The 16,388-nt window shown below is 34.8% G+C and overlaps 1 protein-coding gene across 1 annotated transcript in view; it reads right to left on the bottom strand.

Annotated features, from left to right (window-relative positions):
* Positions 1-16,388, bottom strand: part of ptgfrnb (prostaglandin F2 receptor inhibitor b) — a 47,383-nt gene that overhangs the window by 8,189 nt on the left and 22,806 nt on the right. Inside the window, exons 5-7 of the mRNA XM_081360653.1 lie at positions 11,965-12,387; positions 9,582-9,989; positions 6,702-6,809 (exon numbers count right to left, since the gene is read on the bottom strand). Coding sequence (XP_081216779.1) covers positions 6,702-6,809; positions 9,582-9,989; positions 11,965-12,387 — 939 coding nt within the window. The remainder of the gene's footprint in view (positions 1-6,701; positions 6,810-9,581; positions 9,990-11,964; positions 12,388-16,388) is intronic.

Here is a 16,388-nt window from a genome sequence, read left to right as displayed (position 1 = left end):
GTTATGCTTCTTTTAAGAATTAACTTGATGTCAGATGTTTCTCCTGAAATATTTCTTCAGAGTCAATAACTGACAAATTAAGAAGACAGAGCAATAAAATTAATGTGAGCACATTGTTGAGGACGAGATGCAATTGAGATTACTGGAGTCTTTTGTTCAGGAAAAACATCTGAGAAGCAGGAGACTCTCCATTTAATCTCAGTGCTGTCTATGAGAAACAACTTAGTTATTAAAGATCTCATTGGTGATTTTTTTTTTAATCCTGTGATGAACATATAAAGATGTACAGAGAACCAAAGTGCACTGACCTGGAGTGCAATATATTTGAGTCATATTCGATATCCTGCTAATTACAGTTATTCTGTGGATTCGTCAGAGGATTGTGGGTAATGCGGTTAATTATAAGCCCAGCGCTCATGTTTGACCAGGATGCTATTGTGCTATTGTGTAATCCTTGGATGCCAAACTGTCTCATTTATAGCGATGACTGTTTGAGGGTGATGTGAATGTTAAAATGAAAAAAAATATCTTGTTGCTATATAATTTCACCCTCCTTCGATGTACATCTGTGGTATTAATCACCCGTTTTACCGTCCAGCAAGTGAAAATCATAAATCCGACAGGGTTTTGTTCGAGTATGAGCACTAGTAACAGTGATGCTCACCTAAGCAAACACATTTTTGTACATCCATGATGTGCATCTAATCGGTGGACGATCAACTCTTCCAGAAATGGCAAGGTTTAATCTTCATGACGTCTCGAGTCATTCCCTTGCGTTTGAGATAGCGAGACGCTCTCAAGCAGAAATGCTAAGGCTCCATTATCCCTCCTACGATCTCCATCCCGTGTCTATCCTGAACTAATGTGTTTGGAACTTGACTTAGAATAATGAGGAAAGGGTCAGCGGTTGGAGTGCAGTTGATAGAGTTTGTGGGAAAGGAGTGGACGAGGTCACAGCAAGGCATTGTGGGATATGAGCTGACGAACACACGCACACATCTGGCCTGAGGGACTCATGAATAGCGAAAAGCCATTCAATTTAATGTGCTCAACCCAAATGATTTGCACAGGGGTCACAGATTTTTGTGAGTCCTCTAAATGCACATGACAGACCTCCGAATGTTAAGGCCTATTCAAACACATTTTCGCTGAGACAAAATTCTAAAGTTAACATATAATGAATAATGTTCATTATTCTGTTTGTCTTGTAATACTTATGAAATTAAATAATTTTTTGATGCGTAGGTCATTTCTCATTTTCTTTCACTGAAAAAAATCACTAACCAGTAAGGTAAAATAACATATTAAATTTAAAATTTAAAAAGTAAAATAATAAATTTATTAAGAATAAATACAAATATTAAAGACATAAAATAGTGTAACACATATATATAAACTGTAAAATAAAATTATATATTTTATTTTATCAAATCAAATGCGTGTATATATATATATATATATATACATTATTATTATTAAATATGTCATTATTAAATATATATATAAAATAAATAGACTTTTTAGAATTATTTTCTTATTTAAAATCTGATGAACAGATACAAATATTAAAAACATAAAATACACATGATAAAAATATATACATTTATGAGTAAAAAATGTCACTGAGAAATAAATACTGAATTTCATAATTATTGTTTTCTTAATATTTAAACACTGACGATCATGTTCACCAGCATGATCTGAAATGCTCCAAAGCGCATCTTGAGCTTCAATGGAAGCAATTCAAATTTGCATCCCAGATTTTCAATGTGGTTTCAGACATTTGAACCCACAGTATATCATCATAAGCACGTGTGGAGGAAGGAGCAAAGGCACGTCACGCTGATGGAGACACAGACGGAGGACTAGGACCTGCTCTTTTCTGGGACAGCAGCAAAGATGGTTATGAAGAGCCACCGCCGAGGGGAAGTGCATGCTGTTCATCCCCTGAGATTACAGTGTTACTGACGCGGCAAGACTTTGGCCTTAGGAGAAAATAAAGCAGCAGAGAATGAGAGCTATTAGAGGAATGATAGATTTCAACGAGTTAAAGCATCCTTACAGATAAAACAACACGGCAGGATGCGTCTTCAGGAAAAAAGTTGTTCGGATTTCAGCTGTCACACTTTGATCTCAACATGACATGATAATACTGTTACAGTATATACACACACAAACACACACACACACACACACACACACACACACACACACACACACACACACACACACACACGCATAGGAAAGAAAACTCATAAAAGACAGGAGATCACATTTGGTCCTTGTGAGTGTTGTTATTGCTAACTAAAATTAAAACCATTAAAAATTATTTTCATTAACTGAAATAAAGAGTGAAAAAAACAATTATAAGTATTCAATGAAAAACTTAAACATAATTGAAAATTAGAACTGTCGCCTTGGCAACTAGTAGAAGTACTAAAATGACAAAAACAGAAATAAATCTAAATAAATATTTAAAAACAAATACAAAACCTTATAATAATGACAAAGCACATACCGATTACAAAAACTTAAACTGAAAATATAAAAATAAAAGCTAATTATAAGTATAAATAAATACGATAATATTGAATAAATAAATCTGAAATAACATTAAAAGACATTAATGAAATTAAATAAAGTGTTCACGCGACAGTATGTGCACACGCTTCGGATGTGTGCGCTCAGAAAACCACACATCAGAAGTTTAGACTGAAATGGCTTTAAGTCACTTGCAGATTTAATCTTTCATGATGATGAAGAACTGTAATGTGACGTGAGCGCAATACAGATGATAATCAAAACCAAACACATTCTGTTTGTTGTTGCCGGTGTGGTGAACAAATGAGTCCTATTGAAGAGATGAGTCCGAGCTTAGGACCCCATTAGAATGCCTGATCTAAATCTGTTCTCGCGACAACTTGTAGCTAATGTGAACTGTTTTAGTGTTATTATGTGGTAGCTTTATGCAGAATGATAAATCCCGCTGCTATATGCAAGGTTAAATTAAATTAAATTGTATATTGTATATGTAAATTGTATATATTCTATAGCTAATATTAAAAATTTCAAGTTGCATCAATAGCAGAGGAGAAAGACTGCGAAATTTAAAAATACTACTGTTATTGTGTCACGAAATGTAGTTTTAAGAGTTTCTCAGTCGACAATGTAGTTGTTTGAAGCTCAAATATGTTGTTTATTTATATAAATAAAACACACTAACAGCGAGAAAATGTTTAATTTCACAATCTATAGCTTCGGTTAAATACTAGTATGAAACATACAAGTTAAAATACATTAATGACTCGTTATAACGTAGTGCAAACGTCTTCTATAATAAAGTGATTTTGTCTGATTTGTAGCCAGGCACTAAAGCGATTACCCATAAAACGTGCTTTGAACCAATCCGATTGCTTGGGTCCTAAGCTCGGACTCATCTCTTCAGTAGGACTCATTTGTTCACCACCCCGGAGTGTCGGAGGGACGAGCTGTAAAGGCTCCGCCCTCTTCTGGAAAGGGGGCGGAGCAGCAGCTCATTTGCATTTAAAGATACACACATGAAAACGGCATGTTTTTGCTTTCACCCAAAAAGGGGCATTTACAGCGTGATCTGTGGGGATGCTGGAACTTTGCAGACACATTCTGGGAACAAGTGAGACATATTACATCTTGACAGAGCATTTTTACGCTATTAATCCATAATATATGAGGATGATGCCTTGATCTTCACGCAGTGTGACATGTTAGTGCATGCTGAAAAACACACTCTGGGTGACCCAGTTTCACATGACATCAGTTAATGAAGTCTTTTTCCCAACATTAAACATTCATTTCCACATTAGTAACTGCCATTACGAACAAGCGCAGACACGTCCGGACACGATTCCAGTTACATCCTGATTAAAATCAATTATTGCATCATTTCGACCAACATTTAACCTTTAACAGGTTACAAATATTTCCAGGAAAAAAAACGTCATCATGAAAGTGAAATGTCACTTTCCAGTTTAATGAAAGTGACTGCAAGAGTCGAAAAGTTTGAGTCATCCAACATGTTTTTTTTGCATTGTTTTGTGTTAGTCGCACACAAACTATCAGACTTTCACTATTATAATTATATATTTTCTTACATTTGTTTTTAACATTTCAAAAAGCAAGTTGACTTAACTAAATATTAAAGTCTCAAGTCTCTCACAATAAAACGTGAACATATAAAACAAATCTAAAACAACTACTCAAAAAAGGGATTACAAACTGAACATCTCTATAGAATTACATGTCAATGATATTTGTGCAGCCAGTCGATTATTATTACAAAATAAATGCTGACTGTTTAACTTGATGTACTTCAATAACTTAATCTACTACTAACTACTAAACTACTAAAAATGACAATAACAGACAACCAATTCATTAAATATTTAAACGGGAAATCTAAAAAAATCTAAACTAATTCAAAATATAAATATAAATATAAAAGTATCTCATATATATTAAAACTGTAAAAGCTCATGCTAAATGATTGTGCATCGCATGTAATAAATTAAAGTGCATGATGTTGTCCATCTAGTTTAATTATTCACTTTGTTCATTGTGGTTATAAGAGGTTGTGACTGTGACACTGACACAAAACAACAAGAAAACAAAGTAGTTTAAAGTAAATGGAGAATGTAAACCTGTAAGTCAGAGATTCTCTTTTCCTTTCACAGCACATGAGCTAAAATCTCGTTGTTTGTGCTAACCTCGCTTGAGCAAATGCACTTTAACAGTGTGAACATTCTTTCATTGTGTAATGATGCATCAAACCGTGGGACGGTAAACACACCTTAAGGAAGTACAATACGGAAATGGATGATAAATCAACAGTAAAGTAATCACGCGTGTCATATGACTCAAAACCGCTTGATCTTTAGGCTTTGTGAATAAAACCGGATAAAGTGAGGATTGTGTTGTAGAAACTCCTGCTCGGTGTCAACAAACCGGTTTGAACGTGTAGAGCTCTAGTTTCTCATGTCTAGTGCTTGTTTTCGATCCAAATGCAACATGCAAACACAAGCACATCTGCAGAAACTTCATCGGGGTCTCGCTGTGAAGCTGCTGATTTTGGCCGGTGTGTGTGGAACGTCTCAGGAACAGGGTTTGCATGATCTTTCTCAGCTGTGCCAAAGCGTCTGATAGTGTTTAATGAGCAGCGCAAGCCTGATAACAGCATCAGCATGAGCCAAGCTTGGAAAAATAACTGGAATGTGGCATGAGATGAATAGATTTGAACTTGAAAACTACTGTGATGTCTTGTCAATTTACTGTTTTCACTGTAATGCTTCCATTTTAAATGGAAGCCACGGAATTAAGAATAAAAACCATAATTGAGACTTTTTATCTTACAACTAGAATTGCGAGTTTATTTCTGACAATTGTGAGAAATAAAGTCAGAACTGTGAGATAAAAAGTAGCAATTACCTTTTTTACTTTTTATTTCGTGGAAGAATCAAGCTTCCACAGTTTACCATCAATAAATGCTTGAAACTTCAATGAGAGAGATATACACAGATCTGAAACGCAAGTATCAAGCGCAAAACACAAGTAACTTTGTGGGCGGATCTCGGAAATCTAAAATGGGTTGGTCTGAAGTAGCTTCATTACTCATAGGTGTGGTTTTGGGCGTAACGTGAAATAAACCAATCAGAGCGTCATCTCACATTCCCTTTAAGAGCAGGCGTGCTTGTTCCATGGCGGATTGCTATTATAACGGCGGATTTACCAGACGCGCGCCAGGAGCGGTTCACAGTCGAGGAGACCGACGTTCTCGACAGGGCCGTAAAACACAGAGAAGTGACATTGGGGTTGGAGAAACACACCCAAATTAGCTTCGGTTAAACAGGCGTATAATAATTTAGGTAAATGTGTAAGCTAGATTTATGCCTATTTTTTCAATGATTTCCCTCATGTGTTAATATTTTTCCTTGTAATAATGTATGGTTTTCTAAAAATGAAAACTGCTGCGTCTGTGTAGATGAGATAAGCAAAGTGTATTCGTGTTGTGCACACGCTACATTATGGCCAAGCATGCACCCTTAAAACAGCATCTGAATAACGCGCCACTGACTTTAGACGAGGTTTCTCCTGGTCTGTGGCAGAATTGTTTTCTGAAACTGCAAAATAGCACCAGGGAACGTTTGCGCCGGAACACGCCTCCTCTTTTCGCTGAACCGGCTCCGGGAGCGCAAGTTCATTCCCTAGTTTACCGACGTGCGTCTGTGGAGGGAAAAGTCCGCTGTGCGTCGGGTGCAAAACAGGAATGATACATGCGTCGATGTACAAAGTCAATTGCCTCGGGTGCAAGATAGGGCCCATAGTTTTGAAGGTCAAAGAAACCACATATGCCTTTAATAATGTATTTTTATACATAAAGAGCTAGCACTATCCTGCAAAAATCACAGCTGTTTTCCAATTAAAATATATCGAAATCTTCAAAACAAGATCAATTTAAATGAGCAACAAAACTGCATTAGATATAAATATATATTAAATTATGTGTATTTTCTTATGTTTAAAACATGAATCTAAAGATTTATTTCATGCTTAAAACTGTTCACTTTCAAGTAATTAAACTGAGATTTATTTTACACTTGCAGTGTAAAGTACTTAATAATGAGCATTAATCTGTGTTGTTGTGTGTTCAGTTGTGTATGTGTACTCGCCTGTATTGGGAGACGTGCCGCTCACACTGACGTCACACACCATCTTAACAGTTTCCCAGGGGAAAACACTCGTTGTGTCTGAACTGATGGACACATCAAACGTGGGACCTTTAAAACAGGACAAAAATAGCATCATTCTGTCTTATATATATTTACCAATACAGTGTACTACACAAATACATTAATATTGTGATATATTATTACAAAAATAACTGTTTTCTATGTGAATATATAGTAAAGTGTAATTTATATCCTGTGATCAAAGCTGAATTTTCAGCATCATTACTCCAGTCTTCAGTGTCACATGATCCTTCAGAAATCACTCTAATATGATGATTTGATGCTCAAGAAACATTTATGATTATTATAAATGTTAAAAACAGTTGTGCTGCTTCATATTTTTCTGGAAACTGTGATACATTTTTATTTCTAAGATTCTTTGATGAATAGAAAGTTAAAAACAGCAGCATTTATTTGGAATTGAATCTCTTGCAACATTATAAATGTCTTAGTTTATAGACTTATAACTAATAGACTTTAGTTTAGGGTCCAGTTCTCACTATTAAGTTGTTTATAAGCATGCATATTACTATGATATTGGCTGTTTATTAGTACTTATGAAGCACATATTAATGCCTTATTCTGCATGCATTTTCTACATCCCTTAACTTAACAACTACCTTACTAACTATTGATAAGCAGTAATTAGGAGTTTATTGAGGCAAAAGTCAAAGTTAATAGTGAGAATTGAAACCTATTCTAAAGTGTGACCTTATTAGACTGTTTAATGAAGCTCAGAGGGACATTAATGCACTTAACCTGCAGTTACAAATGCAAAAATAATGTTTTGATGTTTTAAACATAAATTGTTGAATACTGATATTTGAAATTATATATATAAAAAAACTACTTTAAATATGAAATTAAAACCAACAGCAAGTCACTGTTAATGAGTGAGTAATAGAGATTTGACCGATTCATTCAAACAGCCAATTAATTCATGAACGAAGCATTTGACTGTGATAATGAGAGAGTCATTGAATCATTCACTCAAACGATTCGTTCATTCAGTAATGAAACACTGCCGTGTGTTGCTCAGAGACAGTTCTGTGGTTTTTGTTTGGAACTATTAACATTGGCGAAATAGAGCAAAAACAGGCAATACTGTGTCTCACTTAATATTAACTTGTTTATTGAACTGTTGTATAAAATCAATATCATATTTGTAATTATGTGTGATATTGATTAACTATATAAAATTATATGAATATAAAAGACATACAGAGGTATTTTGCCCCTTATCTTGAATAATGAGTGCATTACAAATGCATTTTAATAGAGTAAATCATGCAGAGTATTAGACTACATCATGTAGTGTATGTGTGCGCTCTCTAGGTGTGTTTATGTAAAGTGAGGGACAAACTCGATAATGTCAGATCGCACATCGTTAAAACAACAATTATGATCTTATTGAAGACGATATATATCACACAACCCTATAATGTTAACTAGACACAGTGGAATCACCGTGGGAAAATCTCACAGTAAAACTGGGAGTTGTGAAAAATATGATTTTATTTTGTGATTATTTTAATTCCTTTCTGTGTAAAGCACTTTGAATTGCTATAGTGTATGGAATGTGCTATTTAAATAAACTTGCCTTGCCTTGCCTAATGAAACCTTATTGTAAAGTGTTACCATAATTTGGACGTTTTCATGAATAAGCCTATGTAGAAATATTGTTCATTGCTCAAGTTTGCTAACGTAGTTAACTAATGTTAACTAATGAAACTTTATTGTAAAGTGTTACCGTAATTTGGACATGTTTTCATAAATAAAGCCTATGTAGAAGTATTGTGCATTGCTCAAGTTACCTAACGTAGTTAACTAATGTTAACTAATGAAACCTTATTGTAAAGTGTAACCGTAATTTGGACATGTTTTCATAAATAAAGCCTATGTAGAAGTATTGTTCATTGCTCAAGTTACCTAACGTAGTTAACTAATGTTAACTAATGAAACCTTATTGTAAAGTGTAACCGTAATTTGGACATGTTTTCATAAATAAAGCCTATGTAGAAGTATTGTGTATTGTTCATGTTACCTAACGTAGTTAACTAATGTTAACTAATGAAACCTTATTGTAAAGTGTAACCGTAATTTGGACATGTTTTCATAAATAAAGCCTATGTAGAAGTATTGTGTATTGTTCATGTTACCTAACGTAGTTAACTAATGTTAACTAATGAAACCTTATTGTAAAGTGTTACCGTAATTTGGACATGTTTTCATAAATAAAGCCTATGTAGAAATATTGTTCATTGCTCAAGTTACCTAACGTAGTTTACTAATGTTAACTAATGAGACCTTATTGTAAAGTGTTACTGTAATTTGGACATGTTTTCATAAATAAAGCCTATGTAGAAGTATTGTGCATTGCTCAAGTTACCTAACGTAGTTAACTAATGTTAACTAATGAGAACTTATTGTAAAGTGTTACCGTAATTTGGACATGTTTTCATAAATAAAGCCTATGTAGAAGTATTGTTCATTGCTCAAGTTACCTAACGTAGTTAACTAATGTTAACTAATGAAACCTTATTGTAAAGTGTTACCGTAATTTGGATGTTTTCATGAATAAGCCTATGTAGAAGTATTGTGTATTGTTCATGTTACCTAAAGTAGTTAACTAATGTTAACTAATGAAACCTTATTGTAGAGTGTTACCGTAATTTGGACATGTTTTCATGAATAAGCCTATGTAGAATATTGTTTATTGTTCATGTTACCTAACGTAGTTAACTCATTTTAACTAATGAAATCTTATTGTAAAGTGCTACTGTAATTTGGACATGTTTTCACGAGATTCATATTCTCTACCTTTGTGTTCGAAAGCGATCTTAAGCTTATTGGACACTCCTTTGGCCATCTCGACCCAGTCTTCTCCGGCCTGTTTCGTCCAGGCTTTCATTTCACACGAGTAGAAGCCGCGATCGGTCTCCTGCACCGCTTGGATACGAAACTGAAACTCCCTCTTCCCGGTCTTCACCAGCATCAGGCCGTCCCGTCGGCCCGGCTCGCCCCAGTCCTCCAGCTGAAGGACCGTTTCCGGGCCCAGCGAGGCCAGTTTGCGGCTGGGAGACCTGTCGTCCTTCTCGGACAGGACGAGGATGGAAAAGGAGGTTCCCGGCGGGAGGTTTTGCACATTGGCCTGGCAGCTCATCTCAAACGTGGAGCCAGTAGCCGTAGCTTCACGGAGACGACGGGCTACGGCACCGAGAACAGGACCTGCGCGAGACCAACACAACAGATCTCATTATTAATATCTCAACTGTTCCTCCAAGGCAGGAATGAGATTACATGGAGATTTTAATGTCTACACATGAGGTTTCTCTCCTCCAACTGTTCATATTCGCTTAGATGCAAAAGAGATCTCAATATGAACTCAAACATTCTCATCAAAAGATCTTTTTGCTACAAGCACTAAATATTAACAAACAATACAATGCAAATGATACACCAAGTGTAATAAAATTAAAATATTTTTTTTAAATAATAATATAATTATTATTAATGATGTGATTATTATTTATATTGTAATTAAAATAAATAAATAAATAAATCATATCATTATTATTATTAATATTATAATAATAATATAAACAATAAATATTTAAACTATAATAACATTAATAAAATAATAGTAAAGCATAAACATAATAATAATACTTATTATTAATTATGTATTTATTATTTACAATAATAATAATAATAATAATAATAATAATAATAGAAATAAATACTAAAAGATACTAATACTATTATTATTATTGATGATGTGATTATTATTTATATAATAATAATACAAATAACAATAAATATTTAAATAATGTGATTATTTATAATATAATAATAATAATAATAAATATGTATATTATTATTATATATTATTATTGTATTATTATTATAATCAATGATGTGATTATTATTAATAGTAATAATATAAATAATACATATTTAAAAAACAATAATAACATTATTATTATTATTATTATTGTTATTATGTGATCATTATTTATATTACAATTATGATAATATAGACATAATAAATCTTAAAATAAATAATAATAATAATAATAATAATTGTATTTTATTATCATTATATTATTATTATTTGTAAAAGCACTTTGTGCTACACGCCTTTATTCAGACCTCAGTTGGCTCTGTTTATTTCTCTTAATGCATTTAAGAAGAAACATCTGAGACAAACTTGACACTTGAAACTGAGAGCTGGGAACTCTGAGCTCTGAATGAGCTGAATGAATTTACGCAGCTATACCGAACCATGTCTTCTTTCTGTGAAAGAGAGTTATTGGTCTTGTGTTACATAAGACAATTTATTGCCAAGTCTCTTGGAATATGAAAAAGTGTCCCAATATAGGAGCGACAATATGAGATAATGGCAAAATTATGCCAAATGTTCTTAGACGTCATTAAAGCTGCAATTGCAGCTGTATAACTTTGAGCAGCAACAGTTTTGAGCATAACCGTACAGCATGTCAGAATAAACTGCACCCTGTGGAGAACTGCATCAGTCCAGCAGCTCACAAAACACATCAGAATATAATACAAACGGCATCATTTGTACCTCCTCATGAAACACAATTCTCCATTACAGAAGACGTTGCTGGTTGAAGTCAACCGGTGCAAATGCTTCCATGCATATGTGTATTGCGTTCAGGTAATTATAGAAATGATGCAGGAAATCAATGAGCTGAGATGTCATATGTCAGACCAGAATAGAAGCGTGAACATTTGAGCTGCAATATTCACAGATGTCTGAGGCAAACTAGACACCTTTTAATGTTTGATATTGGTAACACTTTACAATAAGGTTCATCAGTTAACCATCTTCAGCATTTATTAATCTTAGTTAATTTCAACATTTACTAATACATTATTAAAATCAAAGGTTGTATTTGTTAACATTAGTTAATGCACCCTGAACTAACATGAACAAACAATGAACAGCTATATTTTTATTAACTAACATAAACATTAAGATTAATAAATACTGAAACAAATGTTCTGCTTATTGTTAGTTCATGTAAGCTAATACATTAACTAATGTTAACTAATGAACCTTATTGTAAAGTGTTACCTTGATATTTTATATACAGAGGCAGAGCTAACTAAACAAGAAAAGATTGTTTGTTGGTCTTACTAGAAGATTACATAAGCATTTAAATGCATGCACACTTACGCTTGTTAGCAAAGCTGACTTTAAGCGCTGGGGTCAAATGCTCTACAACCTTTTTCCAGTTCCCATGACGAGTCGGGATCCACGCCGTTACGCCACACGTGTATTCTCCAGCGTCGGCGTCCGTCGTGTGAAGGAGGCGGAGCTTAAATGTGGAAGGCTCCGCCCTGGTCGCTGTAATAAGCCCCGCCTCCATGCGTTTCTTGTACGTCTTGCCTGGCACGAGGGTTCCGTTCTCATCCAATGACGCGATAGTGTGAGTAGATACTGGAGCGTCACCGGGAACAGCGTCTCTGTAAAGCCACGACACTCCCAGTCGTCCGTTACGGAGATTGGACACGTTTGTAACTTTGCATTCCAGCTCTGTCGGGTCGCCGAAGAACTTTGCGTTCACAGATGAGTTCAGGACAACGGTGTAGTCTGGATCTGAGAGACACAGAGACATTAGTCAAAATAAAACTAAAGCATCGCCTATTTCAGATAAAAAAAAAAAACACATTAAATGATGTACAGTAGATTTGCACATTTTTAAAGCATGCCGTGCATGATGGGATGTTGTTTTAGCACATTGCCTGTCAGGGTGTTGCATTGCAGTGAAGTGTTTTGAGTGTTGTGATGTTTCTATATGGTGTTATTGTGAGTGTTATGATGAGTGTTATGCTCACTAGTTCAAGTCAAAAGTGATTCTTGCCTAAACAAACACCAAATAAAACATCCCCCGTGGGGAAAATCAAGCTTTTAATGTTGTTTATACACGTCTATGTGGTGTTTTTAATCTGCTTTAAGACAAACCATGTGTAAATTCATAAGTCGACACCATTACTGAGTATTTCCTCCTTAAAACTGCAGTGAACCAAAGACAGTCTCAAAAACACGCTTTGAAATCGCTGGTGTTTCTGATGTCACAAACTACCTTGTAACCAATCAGATCAACGTGTGATCGTCGACCAGTGGATCTCTGAGCTGAGTGAGTGAGTGAGTGGAGGCGGGGCTCATTTGCATATTCATAGAACCGCATATACTTAATGAGGCAAGGGTGTCGAGTTACAGTACATTCAAGCTATTTTTTTTGGCATGAATAATTTTTTAAAAAAAGAAAAAACGCTTAAATGTGTAATTTTGGTGATCAAAGATGAGTTTTAAGGGATAAAATGATTGACTACAGGGGGACTTTAAATTGTCAATACTGTCAAATAACCATGGCATAAGTGGGATAATCTACAGCTAGCTGTGCAATAAACAATTTGAACGCACTCCGCTTCATGTCGGGCTGTTCTTTGCCTCCACGTAGTGCATTAAAATCGTTTAACCAAACAGTTTCTGGTCCCCCATTGACTTCCACAGTGCGGGGAAAAATTACTATGTAAGTCAATGGGAGACCAGAAACTGTCATTCTTCAAAATATCATCTTTTGTGTTCAACAGAAGCAAGAAATTCATACAGGTTTGGAACAACATAAGGGTGAGTAAATGATGACACATTTTTTATTTTTGGGTGAACTATCCCTTTAACTCTGTCCCCGCCAGAATTTTTTTAAGTTGCCAGTAAAGCGCCAGAATTTTTCATCATTTTTATTTTTGGCTGAACTATCCCAAAGTGACTCAGCCCATGTTTGTTGAAGAAAATTAAGCTGGATTATTGATTAAACTGATTCTTCAGCAGTGAAAAGACTGTAAATGACTACAAATGTCCCTCACACACCTCCAAACATCCACTCACGTGCACATTCACACACTCATTAAAGCCGTTTCTAGGCTCTCAGCGCACCAGTGTCAAGTGTTTGTGGGCAGCCGGCCCGGTTAGTGAAGGGCTCCCTGCGTCTCTTCCTATACAGCTGGGACCTTCATGCTCGGGTGAGCAGTACTAGAGACACACAAAGACTTACAGCGGGCCAAAGCCAGTGCTATTCTCCCACACGGACAACCTTGACATAATCACATGACGTAAATAGCTCAGGAAAACACATGAGAGAGGCACAGGAACACAGACAAATGAAAATCATCCAGACAATCATTGGTATATACAACCCCACTGAGCATCACATGTGGTGGTGGGTTTTGCGTTAAGCTTTTTGGACGTCACGCCGGCTGAGTCACTGGGACCATCTGTGCGTTGTGGCTCTCAGCCGCATCACTTCCTGTTCGCTAAGCCCCGCCCACTTACAGTCATTTACTTTGGGGAACATCTTATTGGCTCCGATAAAGACTACTGCACATATGCAGCAAAAATAGGTTTTATCCCTGCAGTCTAGACCTGAAAACCTAGTCCAGCTGGTGCTTAAACTTAGTCTTAGCGCTGGTTACCAGTGTAAGGTATGTTTTGGGCACTTTTAACCCTCTCGTGCTGATTTTTTTGCGAAATGGTTACGAAACATGGTAAAAATCATGGACATGATTCAAAAAGGTTAAATGGTCCTGAAAAAAATAGTCACACTTGTATTGCTCACAGTCAAAAATAAACGAATTTCATCTAGTGGAAGCGTTTGGTACTGCAGCCAAACAAAAGAGTAAAATGTGTTTAAAAAAAAAAAAAAAAAAAAAAATATATATATATATATATATATACATACTGTATATATATATATTAATAAATAACAATAAATGTTTGTACATTTCATAACTCTTTTTAAACTTTTTTTATTGCTTCACTTCATCAATAATCTGCCACGTGTCGTCTTTAAAAAGAGACCAAACTGAATTCTTGAAAGCATTCAAGATTCATGACAGTTTAAGCTGGAAATGTAATTTTCAGGTCTATGCTCAAAAAGTGAATAAATGGATTATAACTCCTGCATAAATATAGTGTAAGTACCATAAAATCCCCTAAAATACAAAATATTAAACATTATTGGACTCAAATATAGTACAATCATTTCAAATTCTGTAATTGTTGACCATCAAACGAAGAGCATCAGAGGGTTAATGCAAAAAATATTGCTCAAAATAAAAAATGTTTCTAGATGGAATTTGATGAGAAATATTCCAGTTCATATAGAGATCTTTGACTTTGGATTGCAGACGTTGGTAAATCTTCGAGGCGTTATTGAGATCTTGTATGAGACACAAGATAACTGTGTTAATAACTGATAACTGAGTCTTTATACTGAGATACAGAAGAATTAAGATTAAAATCCCCTAATCTATGGGAGAATTAAATTTAATTAAATTAAAAATTGTTTGAGATGAAGCAAAAATAAATAATATTCGAAGAAAATATTTTAAATTAAATGCTTAGAAATAGACATGAAATATAAGTTGTAGTAAAAAAAATAAAACTGAAACAAAAATAAAAATAAATATAAAAAACTGACCAAAATGACAAAAACATATAACAAATTTCCTAAAATGACTCTTAAGATTAAAATGAAAGCTGAAAATAAATAAAAATAAAAGCCAATTCAATTAAATTTTTTTTTTTTTTTTTTTCAGCATTGCCAGTTAACTAATAACTTTTTAAAGTTAGTTACTTAGTTTGTTGCTTTAGCTGAAGACCTTTATAATTCTGAGCACAGCTTGGTAATGAACTTTTGGGATCAAGTGAGGAGAACCAGGCAGCGAAAGAGAGACTTCTAGTTAAAGAAAGATAAATAAAGACAGGACGAGAGCAGGTCTACAATGTGTTTCTTTACTCGGACAAACAGAGAAGACAAGATGAATGTCTGAGAGGAGCTCTATAGCCGGTCGCTATGGACGGGAACCGAGTGTCCTGGGAACGAAACGAGGATCTGTCAATCACGATTCATTAAGAGCCTCTCCACTGCAGACATTCAATCTGCATTATCAGACTTTATCTCACACTCGCTCTCTCGCTCTTGCTTTTGTCTCCGTCTTCCTCTCTCCATTACGCTCTCTCGCACTTTCTTCTGGCTTTCCGCACACCTGTCTAGAGAATGAGCTGTGGTGCTTGTTGGAGCATCAGGTTAGTGTTTGTGTGTTTGGTGTAATTGTGATTCAAATACAGAGAGAATGATGTAGACGAGTGAAAGCTGAGTTTAGATTACAGGTCACATGATCCGGGGCTTTTGATATCAGCACTGAACTGGAGATTAGTAACCAATGGACACCCGATAATCTCTAAATGATTAGGTGTAGAATAGACTCACTTAGTAGGATCAGGATATAACTGTAAAAACACATAGAACACAACTTACTGAATAAACACTTATATTTATAAAAAAAAATGAATCAAAATCTACATTTAATAATAATAATTTTATGAATCAGAATAAAATTATGGAACCTTGTTTCCGCCACAGAATAAAACATTTTAAAAGATAACTGCGACTTTTTATCTCACATTTGCGAGTTTACATCTCACAATTCTGACTTTATTTCTCAGAATTGCGAGATATAAAGTCAGAATTGTGAGATATAAAGTCAGAATTGCGTGAAATAATGTCGCAATTGCGTGTTATAAAGTCAGAATTG

The sequence above is a fragment of the Scardinius erythrophthalmus genome, assembly GCF_964197995.2.
Source record: "Scardinius erythrophthalmus genome assembly, chromosome: 3".
In the NCBI taxonomy this organism is placed as follows: domain Eukaryota; kingdom Metazoa; phylum Chordata; class Actinopteri; order Cypriniformes; family Leuciscidae; genus Scardinius; species Scardinius erythrophthalmus.
The sequence above is the reverse complement of the archived record's forward strand: the minus strand, read 5'-3'. Positions and strand labels throughout refer to the sequence as shown.